The sequence below is a fragment of the Drosophila elegans genome, unplaced genomic scaffold (genome assembly GCF_018152505.1).
Source record: "Drosophila elegans isolate 14027-0461.03 unplaced genomic scaffold, ASM1815250v1 contig_397, whole genome shotgun sequence".
Taxonomy (NCBI): Eukaryota; Metazoa; Arthropoda; class Insecta; order Diptera; family Drosophilidae; genus Drosophila; species Drosophila elegans.
The window spans coordinates 1,339,079-1,362,989 of NW_024545782.1; the positions used below are offsets into that span (position 1 = coordinate 1,339,079).

The window sequence follows — 23,911 nt, forward strand, 5'->3', positions numbered from 1 at the left end:
AAACATTCATAGCTTGAAACAACACGATTCCCTCCAATTTGTTTTTCTCCAATGCACCTTATTATTTTAACTTGAGGAAAATAATCTTCTGGCGAAAAAATGCATGTGCATAGACTAGCACATGTGCGATCAAACATGCAATCCAATAAGCATTCATAGAACCACGGGTGTGCTGTATGGACTGGATGGTTCTACTAGTCTCAATGTTAGTAGCTCATCTACTTGCTCGTAAAATTACTGTTCTTCTTCATCCCCTCGAATACTTGCCTTTGTGTCTGCAGGAATTTTCGTATTTCCTCCTCGGTCGGTTCCTTCTCCTCCGTGATCTGCTCCATTTCCTCTTCCTGTGGTATCTCGTCCGCTTTCGTGATGTCCCATTCCAGGTTGCCGCATAGGAGTCTTGTCTACGCCTTTGCTAGGAAGTCCGTTCCCAGTAGCATCCCTTCTGTGATCTGGCTTAGAATTTGTAAATTTAGCTCGAATTTTCCCCCTCCGACTTCTGTTTCGTCCCATTTGCCATCGTTATACCCGTTAGTATTTTCCTCCATCTCCTGTTCCCTGAACGCATGATACTTGCTTATCACGCTACGTGACGCTCCCGTATCCACTATCCCTTTGCTGTCCTTTCCCCGATTCCTAATATCTGGAACCCCTCTTAGTTTAGTTTTCCTTCTGTCACTGGCATTTGCTTCTGATCCTTACTTGTCAGCGTTACTTTCTTAGGCATCTGGCGTTTTCCGACCCGGATCTACAACAGTCTGTTGTTCCGTTTCTTTCACACATCCAACAGAAGAGCCTTGGTGGTTTACCAAACGTTCTTGCCGTATGCCCGGTTCTCTTGCATAATTCTATTTTAGAAATTCCGTCAGTGTGTTGAGTCCTGACCTTTATTTTACTCCTACAGTTCTAATGTATCCGGTCTGTATACCTCATGAGTTTTCTCAAACCCGAACGGCATTGTTTTTACAAGTGCATCATACCTCCATTTTACTCAGGAATTCCAACTGGTTGGTTGTTTCCTAGTAGCGAACCAACAGCTTCGTACCCTGTCCAGCTTTTCTAGCTTCACCTTTTTTTTCATTTTGTCCTGCATCTCTGACTTTGGTGCGTTGGTCTTTGATACTTGTGTCTACTGCTTTCTGTGTTTCTACGCGAACTCCACCAATCTCCCTTCGACTGCTTTCGTGTGTTCAGCGCTCCTTGTGTATGCCAATAATATCTGTCTTAATTCCTCTGATCTCCCTTTTGCTCCCACACCGAATTCGTTTGCGTACTCTTCAAGTTCTGCCTTTGTCGCAATGTATGCCCAGCTCGACTACTCAACATTTATCTATGTCAGATGTGGTTGATGTAAGTCAATCCAACCTGGTCCCAAAGTATTAAAAATAAGAGCTTTGGAATTTGCTAATATTTAGGTAGGTATAGGGTCACGGGGCGTCTCTGGACGCGGTCGGGTGACGAAGGGCGGTTTCCTTCGTCGTCGGGCAACGGGCGCAACCTGTTTTAATTTAGAGGTTTGGTAGGTTATTAGCGGGTTTAGAGGCCACTATGGGTCTGCAGGGTTATGAAACGTTCTTCGCCCTCTGACGGTCGGCTCTGGAGGGTTGTAGATCGGCTCTGGAGTGCCGAGGATCAGCTCGGGGATCCGAGGGAGGATCGAGGATCAGTGGTCACAAAGTGACGGTTGACCATTGACAACAGGAGGTGGTACAGGAGAGTTTTCTTACTATAATGTATTTGGTCCCCAAAATGACTCTGCAGTGGACTCCCAGATAAGTGCTAGCCTCATCCAATTGCTGTTGGTCGCAAAGTGAAATCTAGTGTGGCCGCGCGTACATAATAGCAAGCCAGTGTGATTTACGATTACCTTTACTACGAAGAAGAATTGACCACAAGATGAAAGTTTCTTTAATTCATCGGAAAACTCCCCAACAGAGCACCGTTTGCCATCGCTGAAGTTGCCTCAACTCGACGAAAGTACGGTGATTATATAAAGTTTATCACTGCCGCACGGAGTGTCGTGGCTCCCTTTCAAGTGTATGAAATCAATTATCCAATGCCATTAAAGCAGTTTTAGGAGAGCTACGAAAAATGTTTTTGATTTTCTTAGAGCATATTTCAAGTTTGTTTAAAGTTTAAACCTTGAAACTATCAGATCCCGCAACTATTCGGTTTACTTTGGATACCGTATCTGTGCTGCATGAATCGTTTTTGTCATTAGGAAAAGAAGCAGAAGTTATTAACGCAACACCTACTCATTATATTTTATCCAAGGTTGATGCAGATTAAAAATGATCATACGATCGTGTTCACTTTAAAACAATATTTGGAGATCAACGCTATTTTGCGTCCCAGGGTGGTTGTATTAAATGTTCTGCTACTGAACACGTTCTTGTTCATTGTCCATCATTTGTTTTGTTAGACTGGCAAGATAAATTTAATTTCATTAAGCAATTCGAACTCTGCACAAATTGTTTGCGTACCGGCCATTTGGCGAGCAGATGTCCAAGTAGAACTGTTCATTCAGAACAACCAACTGATGTTTGCGAAGAAACTTCATCACGAGTAGGAACCCGCACATGCTGTTTCAAGGCTTTCGCGTCAAAGAATACCTTAATTCCAATGGCAATAGTCCTGGTTATGGATAAGTTTGGAATACGAGGTGGTGCGTTCCAAAGTAAACAGGACTTTTTGAATCTAGCGCTCTCTAGTGGCGCCATCTATATGTCAACTGGTGCGTAGAATCTGCTATCGTTTATCGGCTTCCAGTAAACATTTCATGACATAAAGTGAGGTTATAGCGTTTTAAGTGTCAGTATGTTTTTGTAATCGGTGCGAACAAAGAGCCAACATTAAATTTTGTTTTAAAATTGGTAAAACTTTTACCGAAACGTTTTAATTGATGAAACAAGTTTATGGCGATGATTGCCTATCCCGTAGCAGAGTGCACGAGTGGATTCAACGTTTTCAAAGTGGTCCTGAGGACATAAATGACGATGAACATGTGGGCCAACCAAAATCCGTGATTACCGAAAATTCCATCGAAACTGTGCGAATTCATAAAAAATCAGCCGAAATCATCATTGAAATTAATAAAAATAGAATTGAACATCTCCAAAACATCGATTTATCGCATTTTGACCGAACATTTGGGCTTACAAAAGATGTGTGCACGGTTTGTTCCGCACAAATTGACGTCCAAAAATTGCTCAAAATTCAACATTCGAAGGACATCATTAAAGAGGCAAAAAAAGACCCGAACTTCCTTTACAAGATTGTGACTGGTGACGAAACGTGGTGTTTTCAATATGATCCCGAAACGAATCGCCGAATGGAAGGCGCCGGACGAGCCGAAACCCAAAAAATCGCGCCTGGAGAAGTCAAAAGTTAAGACAATGCTGATTTGTTTTTATGATTCCAAGGGTATTGTCCACAAAGAATTTATTCCACCCGGCCAAAACGTTAATGCGGTATTCTACCTTGCAGTTTTGAAGCGTTTGGTGCGCCGTATTCGACGTGTTCGGCCCGAATATCGCGAAGATGGAAGTTGGCGTTTGTTGCACGATAATGCGCCGTCTTATCGATCGACGGTTGTGTCCGAGTATTTGACCGAAAATCACATTTTAACCATCAACCACTCCCCGTATTCACCTGATATGGCACCGTGCGACTTCTACCTTTTTGGAAAAATGCATATGCCGATGAAAGAAAGCGTTATGCAGACGTAGAGGCCATTCAAAAGGCTAAAACACTCGTTCGACATGCTTTTGGACCGTGCAAAACTCTGTATTGAAGCAGAAGGAGACTATTTTGAATAAATTAAATTGATTTTGCCGAAAAAACTATTTGTTCTGTCTTTTTTTTTAAGTCCTGTTTACTTTGTAACTCACCTTGTATTTCATACAGCCCGAGCTTGGCATGACTCAGGATCTAAAATAAATTGAATTTCTAAGGAGTAGGCAAAATCTCAAGTTCTAAAGTCAAAAGTACGCAATTTTTGGGCCACCCTGTAAATAATGGGACAAGTAAAACATTTATTGAACTATATTTTTTATGAATATTTTTGTTTTGGAGGACTTTTAAATAATAAGAAAGTTAGACTTTTTAAAAATCAATCGGTAGAAATTTAGGTGAAAGTAAAAATTTCAAATTTAGAAAATTTGAGCTTGATACACCGGTGGAAGAAAGCCACAAAATTTTTAATTTGTACATTTATGTAAATAAATTCATAGGGTACTTTCGAAATGAGACATGAAAATGTAGTCTTGTAAATTTTTTTGTCTTGTAAATTTTATGTCACGTTTTTTCATATTGAATTATGCAGCTAAAACCTTAAAAAATTTCTAAGCCCAGCTAGTTTAGGAAGTACTTCTGATTGTAGTAATGAGGTTCATGACAACTAACAGTTGGAAATTCTCAATTTAAAAGTAACGGATATCATACACGACACCTCTGCAAGTAGTGAAAACTAGTGAAGATCTTGAGCCTTCAACTCCCAAAATATGAGACGCAAGGTATATGTTTTTAACTCTAAATGAATAAAAGGTTTTCTAATATTTTCTAATCTTCTTCTTAATAAATACAAGGTTTTATAATATATTTTTTATTGAAATGCTTATATTTTTATCTAGAACGTACCGATTAAGAAATGTTATATTTATTTATAAGTTAACATAACTAAATTTCGGTTAGGAGTAAGATAATCGGCATCATCATAAAACTTATTTGACTTCATGGATTGCATTGAAGACTTTTTTGGGCATACTTTCAGCTAGTCAAGTAAAGAACTACTCCAAGATATCTATTGTACTTAAGGAAAATATGTTTGGCTTGGATTTTTGGGAAATATTAAAACATTTATGCTCACTAGCCTCAATTTCCCTAAACTTAAATTTTCTTTATTCGCCAACAGTACTACAAAATGAATGGACTTTGTTGCTTATAAACCAAGCTCGCGCAAAGCGACTCAAATTGATAATCATTTCCTAACTTTGATTCCGACTAAGATTACCCCATTGCTCTATGGACTAACCAAAGATTTTTTTGAACTTGATGTTAGTTTTCATAGTTGAAAATCTACAGCAAGTTTACTTTTTTTATTTAAAAAAATTCAACTTCAGTGTTGTTATAATTGCACAACATGTTTCGTATTTGTATTAAAATCACCAAGCAAAATACACAATAAAATAATCGTAAAAAACTCAACATAATCTGCGTTCGTACAAAGCTTCTTACATCGAATTTTGTTACTCCGCTCATTTCATTACTTAGATTCCGTCTTAGTTGAACCCATTGAACAGTCCAGGGACAAACTAGAGTCATTTACACTAGATATAAACTTAATGGTTACTCATTCATCGTTTGTTGAACTGCAGCAAGAAGTTCCCAAACCAAAAATACGCTTACATAGCTTAGTAAACTAAAAAACTTTACGCTTATCAGTGTGCATTTGGACCAGATTAGCTCCAGACATCGGCCGAGTAGCGCTTCTGAGCCTCCATCTTCTTGATATACTGCACGGCGTCAGCTTCGCTCATGTTACCCTTGGTGGACAGAATTTTCACTAAAATGTTTCTAACGTCTACGGCCATGTTTTTCGCATCCCTGAATAACAAGAATAGTATATGAAGTGTATGATAAAAGCAATTCAGTCATTGAAAAATTTACCCGCATATGTAGAAGTGTCCTTTGCTCTCACCAATTACGTTCCATATTAGATCTGCGTCCTGTTCAAGCAGATTCTGTACATAGATTTTCTTCGCCTGGTCACGGGAAAAAGCGGCCTTCAGGTTAAGCGTGCCCTTTGCAACCCACCCCTCTAACTCTGATTCGTAGATGTAGTCCTCGTTGCGCTTACGGCAACCGAAGTAAAGAATAGTCTCACCCACGGTCTTGCCCTCGTCGCGCAGGAACTGTCGCTCTTGAATAAAACCACGGAAAGGCGCCAGACCAGTGCCCGGTCCGACCATTATTATAGGTGTCTCCGGCTTTGTAGGCAGTCGGAACTGAGATTTGCGAATAAACACCGGCACCTTAACCTCCTCGCCGCTGTTAGGTTGCTTATTCTTCAGGTAAGTCGTGGCTACGCCCTTGTTAATGCGTCCCGTGGGTGTCTTGTAGTTCACGAGCACGGCAGTCACGTGTACGTCAGTAGGGTGCAGCTTAGCAGACGATGAAATGGAATAATATCGTGGCTGTAAGCGGGGCAGCAACTCGCAAATGTGGTCGATAGGAGGACGACAGGATTTAATGTCTTCCAGTATATGAACCACATTGCGACAGGCGTCTTGAATCCAGCTCTGGTACTTTTCCTTTCCTGTAATACGTAGGACACATGCAAAACGAAGAAATTAAAACAATCATTTAAAAATACCAGAAATTAAGTTTTGAAAGCCAGCATAGTCAAGTTATTGCATCAATATAATAATAATTACGACGGACCCTCGATTTCGTCACGCATTTTACCAAATGGACTTGATCCATCGAGGATAATACTTAAGACGACGCTCACCGCGAAAAAATTATCTAATAGATCGCTGTTTTTAATGAATCGTGTCTGTCCATATTTCTCCTGATATCAAAAACAAAGTAGTATTTTAATGAAATCTTCATTATTGGCTTAATGCATTCGGTCGCGTGTAGACGTGTTTTCTTAACGCTCCGGAAAAACAATAAGTCACTGAGTCGTAAACATTCAGAGTGAGCAAGACAAACGTCGTCTCTCTTTGGCCCGAAACAATGCTTATTTCTCGTTCACGAGTAATACTCTAGAACCGAAAGTGCAAGAAAGTGCAAGTTTACTGACCGCCGAAAACCAGAGAGCTAGTTCTTGCTCTCCCGCCCTGCTTTTCACCGCACAAACAACATGGTGTGAGCAATGCAAAACTCCAACCGAGCTTCTGCCACCTAGTGCAACAACAACAGCAACTACTACGTCAACTACAACGGTCTCTGTCGCCAACAATGCAATAACGACTCCACTCTCTTCTTCTGCAGCGGTTAAAGCAACAACACAACCAAGTGCAAAAATCGGGTCAAACGGCAAAAACAAAGCTACGGTAGGAAAAATTACAATTCCGCAAGCGGGTTCGGCCACGCAGACAGGCATGGATCGCTATATTAATATTTCCAAGCGCAAGCTAACCCCACCAAAAAAATCTGACGGCAATATGCCCAAAATAAACCGTACCAACAAATGCACGGAAAATCTCGGGCCATTAAATGAAAATAGATTTTCCATTCTGGCGGAGCCTGAAACAGAGTACGAAGAATTAGCCCCAAAGAAACTAAAGCCCCCACCTATCTTTATTCGGGAGAAGATCTCTAACGTCCTAGTAAATAAAATAGTTGAGCTTGTCGGGAAGGATAACTTTCATGTTATTCCGCTTATGAAAGGGAACATAAGCGAAACCAAACTTCAAACCAAAACCGAAGATGATTTCCGAGTAGTGTCGAGGTACCTAAACAATGCCAAAAAGAATTACTACACGTACCAGCTGAAAAGTTGCAAGGGCTTTCAAGTTGTCCTCAAGGGAATAGAACCCGATGTGACCCCCTCTGAAATTATAGAGGCTTTAAAAGAAAACGGTTTTTGCGCCAAAAATGTTATAAACATTATGAACAAAAACAAGAAGCCGCAACCCCTTTTCAAAGTCGAGCTGGAGCCAGACAGCAGAACTTTGAAAAAAAACGCAGTGCACCCGATCTACAAGTTGCAGTACCTTCTGCACCGTAGGATCACAGTTGAAGAGCCGCACAAACGGAACGGGCCAGTGCAATGTACAAACTGCCAGGAATACGGACACACCAGGGCTTACTGCACCCTCAGGTCAGTTTGTGTAGCTTGTGGTAACTGCCTCGGCTCCGAACCCTGCCCTGCCAACAATTGAGACTCTCTCACTAGAAAGTGTGTAAACTGCCAAGGAAACCACACAGCAAACTACAGAGGCTGTCCAGTCTACAAGGAGATGAAAAGTCGGATGCAAAGAGCGACAACGGCACGCCAGAACATTTACATGAAATCACAAACGACACCCGAACTTTTCTTCGCAAAAGCAGCCAGGTCATCATTTGGCCCTTCAATTACCACCAACAGCATTTCCTACGCCAGTGCTCTAAGATCAGGCACAGCTCACATAGAGCCGAAAACTGATAACATACAGCAGGCCATGGGACAGCCACAAAGTAACATGGAAACTATGATGATAACTTTGCAACAAAATGTATGTCCTTCATGAAAACCACCATGCAAACTCTAATGCAAAACCAAAATATCTTGTTACAAATGCTTGCAGCTCAGCAGTCCAAATAAATCATGCCTAGCCTCCGAATAACCCTGTGGAACGCCAATGGTGTTTCACGGCATATACCTGAAATAACTAAATTTCTGAACGAAAATCACATCGACGTTATGTTGCTGGCAGAAACGCATCTCACCAGCAAATATAACTTTCAAATACGAGGATACACGTTCTACGGCACCGATCATCCAGACGGTAAAGCACATGGCGGAGCCGGCATCTTAATAAGAGACCGTATCAAACACCACTTTTACCAACGGTTTGCAAAAAATTATCTGCAAGCTACATCGATAAAATTACAGTTGGGCACCAGCAACCTTGCCATTGCCGCTGTCTACTGCCCACCCCGCTTTACAGTCTCAGAAGACCAATTCATGGACTTCTACAATTCACTTGAAGAGCGATTCATAGCAGCAGGTGATTACAACGCCAAGCACACACACTGGGGATCCCGCCTTGTTACCCCCAAAGGAAGGCAACTATATAATGCACTCATCAAAACATGCAACAAACTGGACTACGTTTCACCAGGCAGTCCTACATACTGGCACTAACCATACAACATATAGACTGGTCATTTCATACGACGCATTTGGACACAAAAAAACGGACCGCGGAAGGTCCACCGTTCTCACAGCAGCAGGTCCATGCACTTCGTGTGCGTTCGGGTTTTTTACTCTCTCATTCTTATTCTCATTTTTATGCTCGCGCACTCATTGCACGAGTTCAGTCGTTCAGTCGCAGAGAGGCGCTTTTTGAAGAAGGCTGCCTTGCGCTTGAATTCGTCTTTGTATGTATGCGTGATCATGCATTCTCATACACGGGAGCATGTGTGCGTTTATTTCATTTCGGCGCATCAAGAATATTTTGTCTTTTGCCACTTTTCAAACTTGGTACCCTAAGAATATGGGCGTATTTACTATTGGGTTATGATATAAATATTAATATTATATGTTATAATATATTTTTTTAATATTTCAGCATACATTTTATTTTTGTTTACAAATTCAAATCAGTGGTAGCAGTAAAATGTTTTACATATATGTATGTATTCGAATTTATAGAAATCAGTCCACTGAGATGGGAACAGGGCATATCGCAGTCGTGTCACTTGAAACACCGACTGCTCTTCAGTGGTTGAGAAAACTTCAAACTAAATCAATTCTTGTCGATGTTTTGCGAGCGGTTGGTGCCTGCATACCCTACCGACGATTGCTTTTAAGGGGAGCGGGCTTTTAGGACACTTGTTTTAAATGTTATGTTTAGTGATCTTTGGTTGATTTATTTTTTAATGATTCGCAGTGTTATTTTAATTGTCTTTAAACAAGTAATAAATAATAAAATACTTTTTATATTTTTGAAAATGTAAATGGAACAAATATAAAAATCCACATATTTTTAATGATAATAATTTATTTTAATGATTATAATTTTAGATTTTAATTGTACCAATATCTTGAATTTTAACGAATTGTTTAAAGACAATTAAAATAACACTGCGAATCATTAAAAAATAAATCAACCAAAGATCACTAAACATAACATTTAAAACAAGAAAATAAAACAAGTAATAAATAATAAAATACTTTTTATATTTTTGAAAATGTAAATGGAACAAATATAAAAATCCACATATTTTTAATGATAATAATTTATTTTAATGATTATAATTTTAGATTTTAATTGTACCAATATCTTGAATTTTAACGAATTGTTTAAAGACAATTAAAATAACACTGCGAATCATTAAAAAATAAATCAACCAAAGATCACTAAACATAACATTTAAAACAAGTGTCCTAAAAGCCCGCTCCCCTTAAAAGCAATCGTCGGTAGGGTATGCAGGCACCAACCGCTCGCAAAACATCGACAAGAATTGATTTAGTTTGAAGTTTTCTCAACCACTGAAGAGCAGTCGGTGTTTCAAGTGACACGACTGCGATATGCCCTGTTCCCATCTCAGTGGACTGATTTCTATAAATTCGAATACATACATATATGTAAAACATTTTACTGCTACCACTGATTTGAATTTGTAAACAAAAATAAAATGTATGCTGAAATATTAAAAAAATATATTATAACATATAATATTAATATTTATATCATAACCCAATAGTAAATACGCCCATATTCTTAGGGTACCAAGTTTGAAAAGTGGCAAAAGACAAAATATTCTTGATGCGCCGAAATGAAATAAACGCACACATGCTCCCGTGTATGAGAATGCATGATCACGCATACATACAAAGACGAATTCAAGCGCAAGGCAGCCTTCTTCAAAAAGCGCCTCTCTGCGACTGAACGACTGAACTCGTGCAATGAGTGCGCGAGCATAAAAATGAGAATAAGAATGAGAGAGTAAAAAACCCGAACGCACACGAAGTGCATGGACCTGCTGCTGTGAGAACGGTGGACCTTCCGCGGTCCGTTTTTTTGTGTCCAAATGCGTCGTATGAAATGACCAGTCTATATGTTGTATGGTTAGTGATACTGGCCAACAGATCCTAGAAAACTATCTGATTTAATTGATTTTGCTGTGACAAAAAATATTTCCTGCAATCTAATATCACCAAAATCGCTTTTGGATCTATCATCGGACCACTCACCAGTGCTAATAACTCTTCTTCAAAGCCCGGAATTAATCGAGCACCCTTGCAGGCTGACGTCGCATCGAACCAACTGGCTAAAGTTCAAAAAGTACGTAAGTTCCCACATCGAACTAACTCCACAGCTCAACTTCAAGGAGGACATCGACTGCTATGCCAATGCACTGGAGTCTGTACTCGTCGCAGCAGCCAAAGTCTCTACACCGCAAGGGAGGGATGGGCACACACACCAACACAAAACTAACCTTGAAATCGAACAGCTTGTTTTGGAGAAAAGACGTTTGAGGCGTGCTTGGCAAACCAGCAGATCGCCATCCTCAAAACATAGTCTTAAGGAAGCTGGTCGCAGACTTACCAGGGCTCTAAGGCACGAAGAAGAAAAAGCACAACGCCAGTACATTGAGAAACTTTCACCCACCAGCACCAAGCATCCCCTGTGGAGGGCCCACCCAAATCTAAGTGCGCCGGCTGAAACAGTAATTCCCGTAAGAGACTCTTCAGGCAGCTGGGCCAGAAGCGAGAGTAGTGGAGAGGTGGTTATTAGACTGGCGTATAAAAATAAATGCGCAAAAGTGTAAACACATAACGTTTACTCTTAACAGACAAACGTGTCCCCCGCTAACTCTGAATAACACGCCACTTCCACAAGCTGACGATGTAACGTACCTTGGCGTCCACCTTGACAGAAGACTTACATGGCGAAGACATATCGAAGCTAAGAAAATTCATCTAAAACTAAAATCCAATAACCTCCATTGGCTCATAAACGCTCGCTCCCCCCTCTGCCTGGACTTCAAGGTTCTGCTCTACAATTCAACGCTTAAGCCAGTCTGGACTTACGGCTCCCAATTGTGGGGAAACGCGAGCAGCAGTAACATCGACATTATCCAGCGAGCACAATCAAAAATCCTGAGAACTATCACTGGGGCACCTTGGTATGTTCGGAACGACAACATCCACAGAGATCTGGGCATTCTACCCGTAAAAGATGAAATTTCAAAACAAAAGGCGTCCTACCACACCAAGCTAACTTCTCATCCAAACCAGTTCGCCAGGGGCCTAGCCAGGGTTTCCAACCGGACCCGATTGCAACGAAATGACCTTCCAGCTCAGCAATAGTTATTAGAGCCCTTACATCCCGCGTCAGTCAACTTGACTGTCAGATATAGCTTTTTAATTTAAGATTTTATATACTTATTGTTAGTCTCAATTCAGAGAAGATTCTATAAATAAAATGCATAAGTAAAAAAAAAAAAAAAAAAAAAAAAAAAAATGAAATCTTCAAAAATTATATATGCTTTTTAGATTTATAAAATTAAGGGCTAAAGGTTTCCTGGTAAACCAAAAAAATATTAATTTATGTAAGGGGTAGGTGGGGTTTTAAAGTCGAAAAAAACGCAATTTTTTATGTTTTTTCTTTTGCGGAGACATCTGTAATATTTTTTAAATTTTATTACATATTATTACAAAACTTTTAAAAAATGTAAGAAAATAAGTAAGTAAGTAAGTAGTTTTTTACGATAAATTGAATTAAATATTATTAGACGGACACGGCTAGATCAACTCTCCTAGTAATGCTGATCAAGAATATATATACTTTATAGAGTTGGAAATGTCTCCTTCACTGCGATGCAAACTTCTGACTGAAATTATAATACCCTCCGAAAGGGTATAAAATTAAAAAAAAAAAGAAGTAATGTTCAAATGTTCAAAAGGATCGGTTCAGTAAATTTTGAGTTCTAATGCTTACGAACTTCGTTTCGGGAAAATCGATATATAGTTTTTAATCGGATTAACTTGAAAATTGTACAGAATATCTCAACATAAAGTCAATTCAGAAACAAAATTACGAAAAAAAATGTACTTTCTTGGGACTTATTTTTCGCACGCTTTTTTGGGTAAAATAGGCATTTATTCAAAGTACAATTTAAAAGAGTTTTTGTTATTATTACCGCTTAATTCAATGTTTTATTTGTGCAAAACGTATCTCGTTGGAAACTCTTTCATAGTCTTTGGCAACCCTGGTTCTCAACACTGCGTGTGAAAAGTTCACAGCACTGACACCACCATTTTTTAGAACTGGCTTAACGCGGCACTGGCTTAAGCCGGTTTTTATACCCTTGCAGAGGGTATTATAATTTCAGTCAGAAGTTTGCAACGCAGTGAAGGAGACGTTTCCGACCCTATAAAGTATATATATTCTTGATCAGCGTCACTAGTAGAGTCGATCTAGCCATGTCCGTCTGTCCGTCCGTCTGTCCGTCCGTTTATATGCAAACTAGTTTCTCAGTTTTAAAACTATCTGCATGAAACTTTCCCAAAAGTTGTCTTTCTATTGCAGGTAGTATATAAGTCGGAACGAGCCGGATCGGACGACTATAGCATATAGCTCCCATAGGAACAATCGGAAAAAAAAATGAAAAAAAATTATAGCTTTGCTGTTTTTTAATTTTTTGTTTAGTTCTTCGAGATATAGTAATGGTTTGATATTTCAGAATTACGGTTTAAATTTCATCAAAATCGGACGACTACAGCATATAGCTCCCATAGGAACAATCGGAAAAATAAATGAAAATAATTATTACTTTGCTGTTTATTAATTTTTTGTTTAGTTCTTCGACATATAGCAATGTTTAATTATTTCAGAATTATGGTTTAAATTTCATCAAAATCGGACGACTATAGCATATAGCTCCCATAGGAACAATCGGAAAAATAAATGAAAATAATTATTACTTTGCTGTTTATTAATTTTTTGTTTAGTTCTTCGACATATAGCAATGTTTAATTATTTCAGAATTATGGTTTAAATTTTATCAAAATCGGACGTCTATAGCATATAGCTCCCATAGAAATAATAAAAATATATAAAATAACTATCTAATAATTGAGCTGCAAATCATCATAGTTTCAATGTTTTTCAGCATATACTCAAGTAAATCATAATTTAAATGTTTTCAAAAGTATTTAATTCATGCAATAGCTGCAAGGGTATATGAACTCGGCTTGCCGAAGTTTGCTTTTTTTCTTGTTTTATTTGTAAGTGATCTCAATTAGTTTGTCAGTGTCAGTGTGGACGGCCGTCCAGGTAGTGACGATGAGCACCGGAAAGCGTGCGTGAAAGAATAGTCCGATCTTGTTGGTGCAAACTTAAAAGTTTTAGAAATTCATTTGGTTTCGGAAAAATGGGGTTGGCACTGTTGTATTCTGGTTTTAATTACGCGTCCACTGACAACTGGGTCATCTATATCCGTTAATCCGTTCATAAGATATTAAACAAATACAATTTTTAGAGCATTTTTGAAATTACTACTTTTGTCTTCTTGTTTGTTTTCACGATAACATTTATGATTTAGGTTTTAAAACCGTTTTACTATATTAATTAGCTCACTCTGAAGAAAATTTGTTCTACCACTTTAAAAAACGAGACGATCGCGCCTTCGACGCACAAAATTTCTGATATTACATTTTGGGAAGAAAAATTATTAAGCATTCGACACATTTTAAAATTTTTTTTTCGGCACGCTGCAAAAAAAGTATACCTGTGTAGATAAAAAGTTTTCTTGGAGCGCGACGAATAAAACAATTTAAAAATAAGTATTTATTACGTTGAATGCTTAATAATTTTTCGTCACAAAATTTAATATCAGAAATTTTGTGCGTCGAAGGTGCGATCGTCACGTTTTCTTTTACATCGTTAAGAGTTTTTTTGTTAGATAATTTTTATTCTTAACATGATTTTATATTAGTTTAGTTAAAAGAATGAACATTTTATATGCTTAAGATGTTGTTTAACACTATATTTTTTAGCTACAGATTTTAATATCATATTATTTTCTAGTTTAATGGCTTGCTGGAGTTATTAATTATAATTCAGCTTGATATTTTTGCAGAGTACCTATTAAATTTATGCAGTCTTTCTATCCTGTGTTTAAAAAAAAAAACAATCTTACTTTTTGTTTCTGTCTTAATTGTAAGTAAGCAAGATCCTATAAAGTAAATATTTTCTTGGCCAGGTTCACTTGCCGAGTCGATCTAGCCACGTCCGCCTGTCAGCTTCAACGCCAATTCGTTTCTCATTTAATAGGTAACTAGCTGTAAGTAGTATATATGTCGGTATAAGCGCGGCGTCCGTTTATACGATAAAAGTCAACATCAAAAAAACGTTTCAAATTATTAAGCCCAAGAAAAAAAAATTAAAAATGACGTGTTTTTTTAACGATTAAAGGAGGTTTTCATCCTAAAAGGTGGTTCTTGTTTGATCTGGACATTTTGCAACTGGTTCACCGATAAGTTACATTATATGCAAGATTTCTTACCTTCCGCACTGATGGAGGCCATGCTGCGCAGTAGCTCCTTTTCCTTCTCGTCAGTACAATACTCAGCAAGCTCCTTGAGGATGTGCGTGCGGGGTATGGCTGTAATTTCCAAATAGTGGGTGAGTGCGGTGCGGTACGTGGTAGGGCAGGGGAACGGGTGTTTCTTGCTGCTGTCCGTGTCTGTGTTAATAAGCGAGAAGACTGTGTCCAGGTTTGCGTTGCACAACTGGCCAAGCTTTTCCACCAGGCTCTTGTCGTTGACAGGGTACATGGCCACGTGATCGCCGGCATCGTAGCGCATTTTGGACCCATCGATGCTCAGCTCTATGTGCATGCAGGACCGACCGCCGCCCTTGTGCAGCTCGCGGTTAACCTTGATGGGTGCCAGGAAGGGATTCTTGGCATCGAAGGGTGGCCGCTGGTTCTGCATCGAGTGTAGGCGGGCGATCTCTCCGGTGTAAATGCGGTCAGGCTGCACCTCCGGTTGCTCCAGCAGACGGTACTGGCGAATGAGCACTTCCTCGTCACCGCCCTCAATTCCGAAGTTGTCGCACACAGCGGGCCAGAAACGGTCTTTCCACGTGATAAAGTCATCCTCGATGCTGTCGGAGAAATAAAGTGTGAGCTAGGTTTTTAAAATTTTTGTAAGGCAATCTTACTTAGCATCATCGTCGCCCAAACCCAGTTCAAAGACTCTATTGGCGCCCAGCTCCTCCATCCGCTTATCCACGTAAATGGCCACCTTATTGTAGTGTTCGTATGTCTTGTTGCCCAAGCCAAATACCTATAATCGAAAATGAGTGTATACATTTTTTTTAAATTGGATACGCAATTTGTTTATTCGTGTCAGCTTCTATTCCGTTATTTTTCTTACCCTGGTAGTTTTGTTATGTAAATTTTTAAAAATTACGTGCAAAGTTCGCATTCTTTGAAAGCGTGTTAAGAAGGAGAGCAGTGACGAAAACAGTATTTCAGTATTCAGTATTTTCCGACCAACATTTGCTGGAAATTTGGCAAAAACAGAGAGCGACATCGAGCAAATAGCTTGCAAAAACAAAAATGTTTTTCTGAAAATTTTCGCAAAGAGTGGTATGCAAATGCAGACTGATGCAAAACTGCGAGCCCGAGCAGCGCGATTTTGAGCAAGGCGATCACCCGACAATTCGAATCGACATAAAAAAAATAAAAAAACAATTTTTGGAAATATTTTTCACAAAATGTTTCTAGTTTTATCATACAGCTCCCTTTAAAACAATCGGATCATTAAAAAAAAATGTTAACTTCCCTTATTTTTATTTTTTTTTAATTGTTTTGGACATAATAATGGTTTAATAGTTTATATTTACGCAATTAATTTTACTTAAATCGGAAAACGAGATCATATAACTGTTATACGAACGTTTAAATATTTGAGATAAAAATCATCATAGTTTTTATGTTTTTAAACATATTCGCATATGTTAAAAATGTTTCAGATTTAGATGTTTTAAAAAATGTTCCAAGACTTCTTTTATTTTTGGTGCTAGGATTGAAATTAAGAAATTTTTCGATTTTAAGATAATTACAAAAATCTAAGGTATTCGTAAGCTACCCAGACAGAATTCACAATTTCGAAAATTAATAAGACTAGTTTGTGTAGTAACGAAAAGCCGGACGGACGGACGGACGAACAGACGGACATGGCTAGATCGACTGTCCTAGTAAAGCCCTATCATTGCTATGCAAACTTCTGACGGAAATACCCCTCTGCAAGGGTATAAAAACTCTCAAAATCGAGTCGCTGTTATTAACTACTTTGGTGTCAAAATATATGTTTGGACCCAATAATGGATGAATCGATAACATTTGTTCTTTTTTACTGTCGCACTCTACAGCAGTGTTGTTCACGCGGATGGCTCACGAGTCAGCGAGTTATTTTGCCGGCTCTCTGCCGCGACACCGACACTGTTAACGGTGTGGCTTTGGCAAAGCATTAAAACGTCTCGCACGAAGGTACCCAGTCGGAAGTTAGAGAACGCATTCCAATAAAAAAGCCTCTTTTCATGCATGTTTTGCAAGCGAAAAAGAATGTAAGAAGCTATAAAGAAGCATTTTTTATGCATTCTAAAGAGTTTTTGTGAAATCGTCCCTTCTTCTACAATGCATAAAAAAGCCTTCTTTTGCAAACCCGAACGATGCCGATCGTCCGATATTTTTGAGATCGTGTTTTTCACCGAAAACCTCGCTTACCAAAGAACGCAAAAAGAAGTCTTGTTTTGGAATGGACAAAAAAATGGGAAACAAATTTAATCTATTTTTCTTAATGAACAGCAGCGACGTAAATATATTCACTTTTTATCTTTATAAACAATATCTGAACGCTTTGTTATGTTTGGGGTATATGACTTGTTAAACTTTTCTTAAATCTAATTCTGTAAAAAATATTAATATTTAACTTTATTAATAATAATATTTAATATATTTTATATTGTATTAGAAAATTATTAATTTGACGCAGTTTTTTATATATTTTAATTTTAGGTAATAAAGATTACATGATTCCTTTTTAAAGCGTTTTGAATTATTATTTTACATTTGCCGGCGCTATAGTTTCCTCCGCCACTGTATACACAAGGAGTAACCGAACAAAACGGTACTCTAAAAAGCAAACGACAAGAACAAAAGGGAAAAGGCAAGAAAGCGCGCGGCCTTTTTCGTTTCTTTTGCATTTCTCGCCACTTGCATTTTGATTTTCAATTGAAATAGCTGGTGTTTGATTTGATTTGTGAATTGTGAAATTTATATATTCTTTGCGGTTTTAATTTTCAGGTAAGTATAGTGTTAATATAAACAAACTACATATAAAGGAGTTCCAATACTGTTCATAAAATAACATGAACCAAACACTAGATTAATTAAAACAATATGTGATGTGTACCTGTGCCAAAAAAACATTAAATTTATAAACACTTATTAACAATCTTATATACAGTGTACGGTCAAACAAATTGTTCCTAAAACTGTGTGTGGCTGTTAATCAAACAACTAAAAATAATTATTTATTTGAGCGTACACTGCAATAAGACTTGAGTTTTATTTAATAATAAATACATATCCATAAATTCTGTTAATTTAATTAATGCGTTTTAAATATTATTTTCGTTTAGTTCCAGAAGAACTAGTTCAAAACAAAAGGTAATTTATATATATTTCATAAATTTAAATTTTGTGTTTTTTGAACTCGTTTCGTTTATTTGTGTGCTCTCTTTTTTCTCTCTTCCTTTTACTTCTACCTAGGGTGGACTTACATCTACATAAAAGTTGTGTTTTATTAGGGTGGACCTAAGAACACAAATTAAGTGAACAAAAATTTAAGAAAAATAAACATAAATTTAAATAAATAAACATTACATAAATAAAAAAATTTAATAACTTAATTGAAAAAAATATTATACAAAACAAACATAAATAATATAATTTAAAATGAGGGGAATGTCGCGGTCAAATATTCATCGCTTAACGAAAAAACAAAAGGAAGAGCTTCAGCAATCGGCTGCTAGAGCTCTTACTTTTGATACAGAAAATAATTCTGGAAATGAATGCCTATGTGAACCCGAATCGGATAAAAGTGCATCAAACTATTCTTATGAGTATGATACCTATGAATCTCCGTGAAAAATTATTAGAATGGTACCATAATAATAATGTTACTAGAGTTCATATTGATGCACTTTTAAAAACTTTTGAATTCGGAAAATCTAGATCTTCAATAAGATATTAAGTCCAAGTTTGATAATGGAGCTTAATTATGGCGGTACTAGGGACAGGGAAGGTTTTGCGTCCTACATTCATTTAAATGGAACATTATTCGGTAAGTGTTTTACAAACTTACAATCATATTTTAATAAAATTACATATTTCCTTCTCATTATTATATTTTATATTATATTTTCTCATTATTATATTTTCAGAGTCACAAAGAAGGGACGGTTACCGCTTCACCGACCATATTAAAGACCTTCGACTGGCCTTCTCTAGGGCCAAAAATAAAACTTACAAGGCTAAAAGTTTGGCCAAAAAGATGAGAGAGGACGAAAACGGCCAGGAGTAATACAATAAGTTTTAAAGCATGTTTATATTAAAAAAATTAAATAAATAAAAATTGGAATTGAAAAAAGAAACGGTTCCCAATAGCTTTTTTGGGAAGGATAATATTTGCATTCTTGGGTAAGACAATTAGAAGGCTAGTTTTGGAATCATACTTAATGTGTTCTTGGGGAAGGGATCAATATTCATTCTTTAGATGTGTTACGCAATGCTTGCTTTGGAAGCTATCCGGGAGAGTTCCCGAGGAACGTTTCTATGTTCATTCCAACAGTGCGCTGTAGAATGCTTCCTTCGTAAAGTACAAATGGAAGGGAAACCCGAGCGTTTCCGAAGTTGAAACTACCTTCCAATGGAACGCATTAAGACTCGTTCTTAGATCGGTTCTAAAAGAAGGCTTGCTTTTTGTCCCGTCTCGAACAAAAAGGAAAGGAAGCTTTCAGGGATCTGGAATGCGTTTTTCGCATGCAAAGGAAGCGTAAAAGAACGCATCCTGGAAGCGAGTTTTTTCCGACTGGGTAACTTCGTTTTTCTCTTAAGCACACAAATGCAAGTCAACATGTCATTGTATTTGTGTGGACATCACCGTGCTCCAGTGATAGAAACGGATCAGTTGGCGCTGGCAAATTGTAATTAGCAATCGCATCGTTTCTTTAACATTAATTTAAATTATTAAAATATAAACCGAGATAAAAAAAAAATTTTCAATGCAATTTGACTCTCCTTAAGAAAATTAATCAAAACAAATCATACAAAAGAAATGTTCAAAACAGATCTTTTTCAATTATTCCACTTTGCATTGAAATATTTCAAAATATGTAAAAAAAAAATACTTTTATAGGCCTTGAGAATTACCCGAATTTCTAAAAAAAAAGAAGTTATGTACATTTTTTTTTTCAAACTTAATCATAGTACTTGGATTACAGCTAAGACTGTTGAAAATGTTTGGTCCAGAGAGCTTTAAAACTAAGAGACTTGGCTGCGTAGAAACGGACAGGTGTATTAAGATCGAATCTGCAGATCAAGAATAATTATACATAAAAATGTCGAAAATCAAACATATTTTTGTTTTCGTCTTGGCCAATGTCATTTCAGCTGTATCAAAACACAAAAAAAATGTAAAAGCTCGCATACGTAAATAGACCAAATTGTGATTGGGAGTTAAAAGCCTGCTTATCAATGGGGCACAGTTCGATAAGCGAATTCAATTCACCCGTATTGCAAGGCCAATGAGACTTGTGTAATTCAAGTTTAGATAACGCCGATTTGTTTGATAACGCTGCCACTTACCGCATAATTAAGACCGGTCAAGTCGACATCGCCGTTGCTGATCCACTCGTAGAACTCCATGGCGTTGTCCGTAGGATCACCCTCGCCGTAGGTGGCCAGGCAGAAGACGGCCAGTGAATTGGGTATGTCCTTAAGCTGCAGCAGTTCTTCCATATCGCACTCCTCGGGATCGGCAACCATGCCCTTTAGACGGTAACGAATGCCCTCCTTAGCTAGACGCCCGGCGAATTCCTCACCGGTTCCGGTTTGCGAACCATAAAACACGACAAGGCTGCGTCCGGAGGCTTTGAGCTTCTTAATAAACGAGTTGTCCGCCGCACTAGTGGTGCACACTGTCGTGGGTCTGCAATATAAACATTTGTTTAAGACCGTAGGCAGATATCAAGATCGCAGTTGTAATTTATCTTTGCAATTTAAGAAACAGCAATTTGGCTAGCCAGTCTTCCAAAGTAATAACACACATATTTTGTTTCTGAGTTTGAAACCTTTTGTGACTTTTTAACTTAAAACTTTTTATTTTTTTGTAGGTGCCTTACACTTTTTACGGTTTTTATAACTGCACATTTTTGGATAAATTTACGGCAACAGTAATAATTAAAAATTGTAATTTATTATATTTGGTGCTGTTCAGAGTTTCTATCAGTCACCTACAGTAAGTCAACCAACAACTGCAGATCGTCATATTTTTACTGTAGAATTAGTTGATTTTAGAAAGACTCTTTTTTTTGCACATAGACATAATAGAAGTAATATTCAAAAAAAAATATATATGCACAATTCGTGTACTGAGTATAAGGTACCTTAATCTCTAAAACATATTTTGTTTAAAAATAAGCTTTTCTTATCTTATCTATCTAATTTTGGCATGACATTTAAAAATTTAAAAAAAAGGAAAGAATAAAAACTTCGACAAGCTGAAGTTTATATACCCTTGCAGCTAATTCAAAAATCAAATATTCTTGAAAACATTATAATTAAGATTTACTTGCGTATATATTTAAAAGCATTGAAGCTATGATGATTTGATGATTATTAATAGGTCAAAAGGAATTTTTAAAAAAATTAAAATTATGGGAGCTATATGATATAGTTTAATTTAAACCGTAATTCTGAAATATTTCACCGTTGGTATATGTCGAAAAACTAAAAAAAAAATTAAAAAACCGCAAAGTTATAATTTTTTAAAATTATTTTTCCGATTGTTTCTCTGGGAGCTATATGCTATAGTCGTTCTTATGTACTATCTGCAATAGAAAGACAACTTTTGGGAAAGCTTTAAAACTGAGACTAGAAACGGACGGACAGACGGACATGGCTAGATCGACTCTCCTAGTAATGCTGATCAAGAATATATATACTTTATAGGGTCGGATATGTCTGCTTCACTGCGTTGCAAACTTCTGACTGAAATTATAATACCCTCTGAAAGGGTATAAAAAACAAATAAAAGTAGTTACAAAAACGCTTTTAGCTAAATCATGATGAATCATTATAAAAACATTCAAGCTAATAAAATGTTCTGTTACAATAATAGATTTTTGTTAAACGAACACACGTTTTTCTTATACTTTTATAATTTTGTCCATTTATTCATTCCCTTTAATAAATAAGGATGTCTGATCTAGTTAATTTGACCGTATACTTACTGAATGGAATAACTCCGAGACGGCTCCTCTTCCTTCTTGCGACTGCGCAGAAAGTAAAATGCGGCTCCGCCAATCAGTACCGCCAGTAGAGCAACGTCCAGTAGTCCCAGGAAGGGTTCGTCGGCGCCGATTGCGGCTGCTTCCTCACTCGTTTGCTTGCTGGCCATGGTGGGAAGTGTGTGACTGCAAAAGGGGTACAGAATTCACGGCGCTTTAGTTTTTGTTTTGCATAACATTGGTTTAGCTCAATTTGCATGACGCGCACTTTGGACACGCACTCTAATGTATTCCACGTAAGCCAGAATTTACGAAGCAATGGCTATACGTCTAACGGTAGTCCGGTTCTGCACTTGTTTTAACTGTGCAAGGTACTACCTCTTAATGGATTTTTTGACAAGAGAGGCTGACATTGAAATTATGTATCAAATTGAATTTTAATCGATTGCACCTTGAGTGTCGCTGTTTGTAATGGCTGCTTTACTATTTTAATGATTAACGCACGTAATTGCACTGGCAGATGTTTAATTAAAACTATGAACTAGACTCGCTACTCACCACGTATGGCTTGGCTTACGTAGAACTGCTAACTGAGGGGCGACAGCAACAGGTTTTATGCACTGCGCTTATCGGACGCCGCGGCCAATTGAAAGATATGATGAAAACAAAACAAAATGTTTGAAATCAGTTGTTACCAAGCCATTCTACAAATAAAAATGTTCTACAAATGATTAAATAAACAATAAACATTTTTACTGTAATAATATAATATACTAAATTTAATTAATTTAGGCTGATTTACGGTTATCTGATCAAAAAAGTGAACCAGCTTAACTGGTCAAGATTCTTGAGATTTTGAACACATTTTTTTTTCAAAAAAGATTGGTTTTTGAAACTTATTTAAATTGTCCAAACAATCCATGCACTTATGCACCAAGTTCATTTTTAATTTTGAAATTAGCACTGCTCCCGCATAACAATCAATAAAAGTCGGCACCATAGCCCACCGATTTCCTTAGACTTAAGGGACTGATAAATTATATAAATCTGCCGAGAAAACTTCTTGTGGAACACTAAAACCAAATAACTAAAAATTTGTTTCTGTCACGGCGTGCGCCCAAGCGAACTTATCCCTTGCTTATGATTTTTGTGGAGGGAATTACACATCGAAATTCTTAAAGTGGCACCTTGAATTCGTATTTGACTTAATGCTTTAATGTTGCTAATGCGCTGCGACGTGCGTGTACTTTGTATAGACTTGTTATAGTTATTGTTGCTGTGGTCAGCAAATGGCAGAAAATAAATATTAAACATATGCCCAGGCTAGCGGAGCAAGCATGCGAAGCATATGCAAATCGACGGTAGTGCCGTCGTTCGCGTCTGATTTTAGTTTAAGGAAGGTGTTCTACGCGCCGTGGTCAATCAAGTGAGGCAACGCTCAAGATAGCGACTAGCACTATTTACAATATGAAGCGAACAACAAATTGTTTAATTTTTTTAGATCACCATACCGCTACTATGAGTTATGACCCACATAAATATGTGGTTTACATATCAGATTTTAACACGGGATATTTTCTGCCGGAACTTCTTAAAACTTCTTCTTCAAAACTATCACCTGTTGGGAAAGAAATTGCAATTGCAATTGCGTTGTTTCTTATATTTGG

The 23,911-nt window shown here is 37.5% G+C and overlaps 1 protein-coding gene across 1 annotated transcript; it reads right to left on the bottom strand.

Annotated features, from left to right (window-relative positions):
• Nucleotides 1–5,125: 5,125 nt before the first annotated feature.
• LOC108138764 (NADPH--cytochrome P450 reductase) lies at nucleotides 5,126–22,864 on the bottom strand. The gene is made up of 7 exons (XM_041708747.1): nucleotides 22,803–22,864; nucleotides 22,248–22,430; nucleotides 20,602–20,944; nucleotides 15,888–16,012; nucleotides 15,229–15,830; nucleotides 5,668–6,316; nucleotides 5,126–5,604 (listed from the first exon to the last, which is right to left on the bottom strand). The coding sequence occupies exons 2-7, from the start codon at nucleotides 22,412–22,414 to the stop codon at nucleotides 5,460–5,462; spliced, it is 2,031 nt and encodes a 676-aa protein (XP_041564681.1). The 5' UTR covers nucleotides 22,415–22,430; nucleotides 22,803–22,864; the 3' UTR covers nucleotides 5,126–5,459.
• Nucleotides 22,865–23,911: the final 1,047 nt, after the last annotated feature.

Bases quoted from the DNA above. Each gene is read 5' to 3' on its own strand.
- LOC108138764 (XM_041708747.1), bottom strand. From the start codon at position 22,414: ATGGCCAGCAAGCAAACGAGTGAGGAAGCAGCCGCAATCGGCGCCGAC. The intron at 20,945-22,247 runs GTAAGTATACGG...TTTATATTGCAG, and splicing joins TCTCGGAGTTATTCCATTCA to ACCCACGACAGTGTGCACCA. The intron at 6,317-15,228 runs GTAAGAAATCTT...TACGTATTACAG, and splicing joins GGCCTCCATCAGTGCGGAAG to GAAAGGAAAAGTACCAGAGC.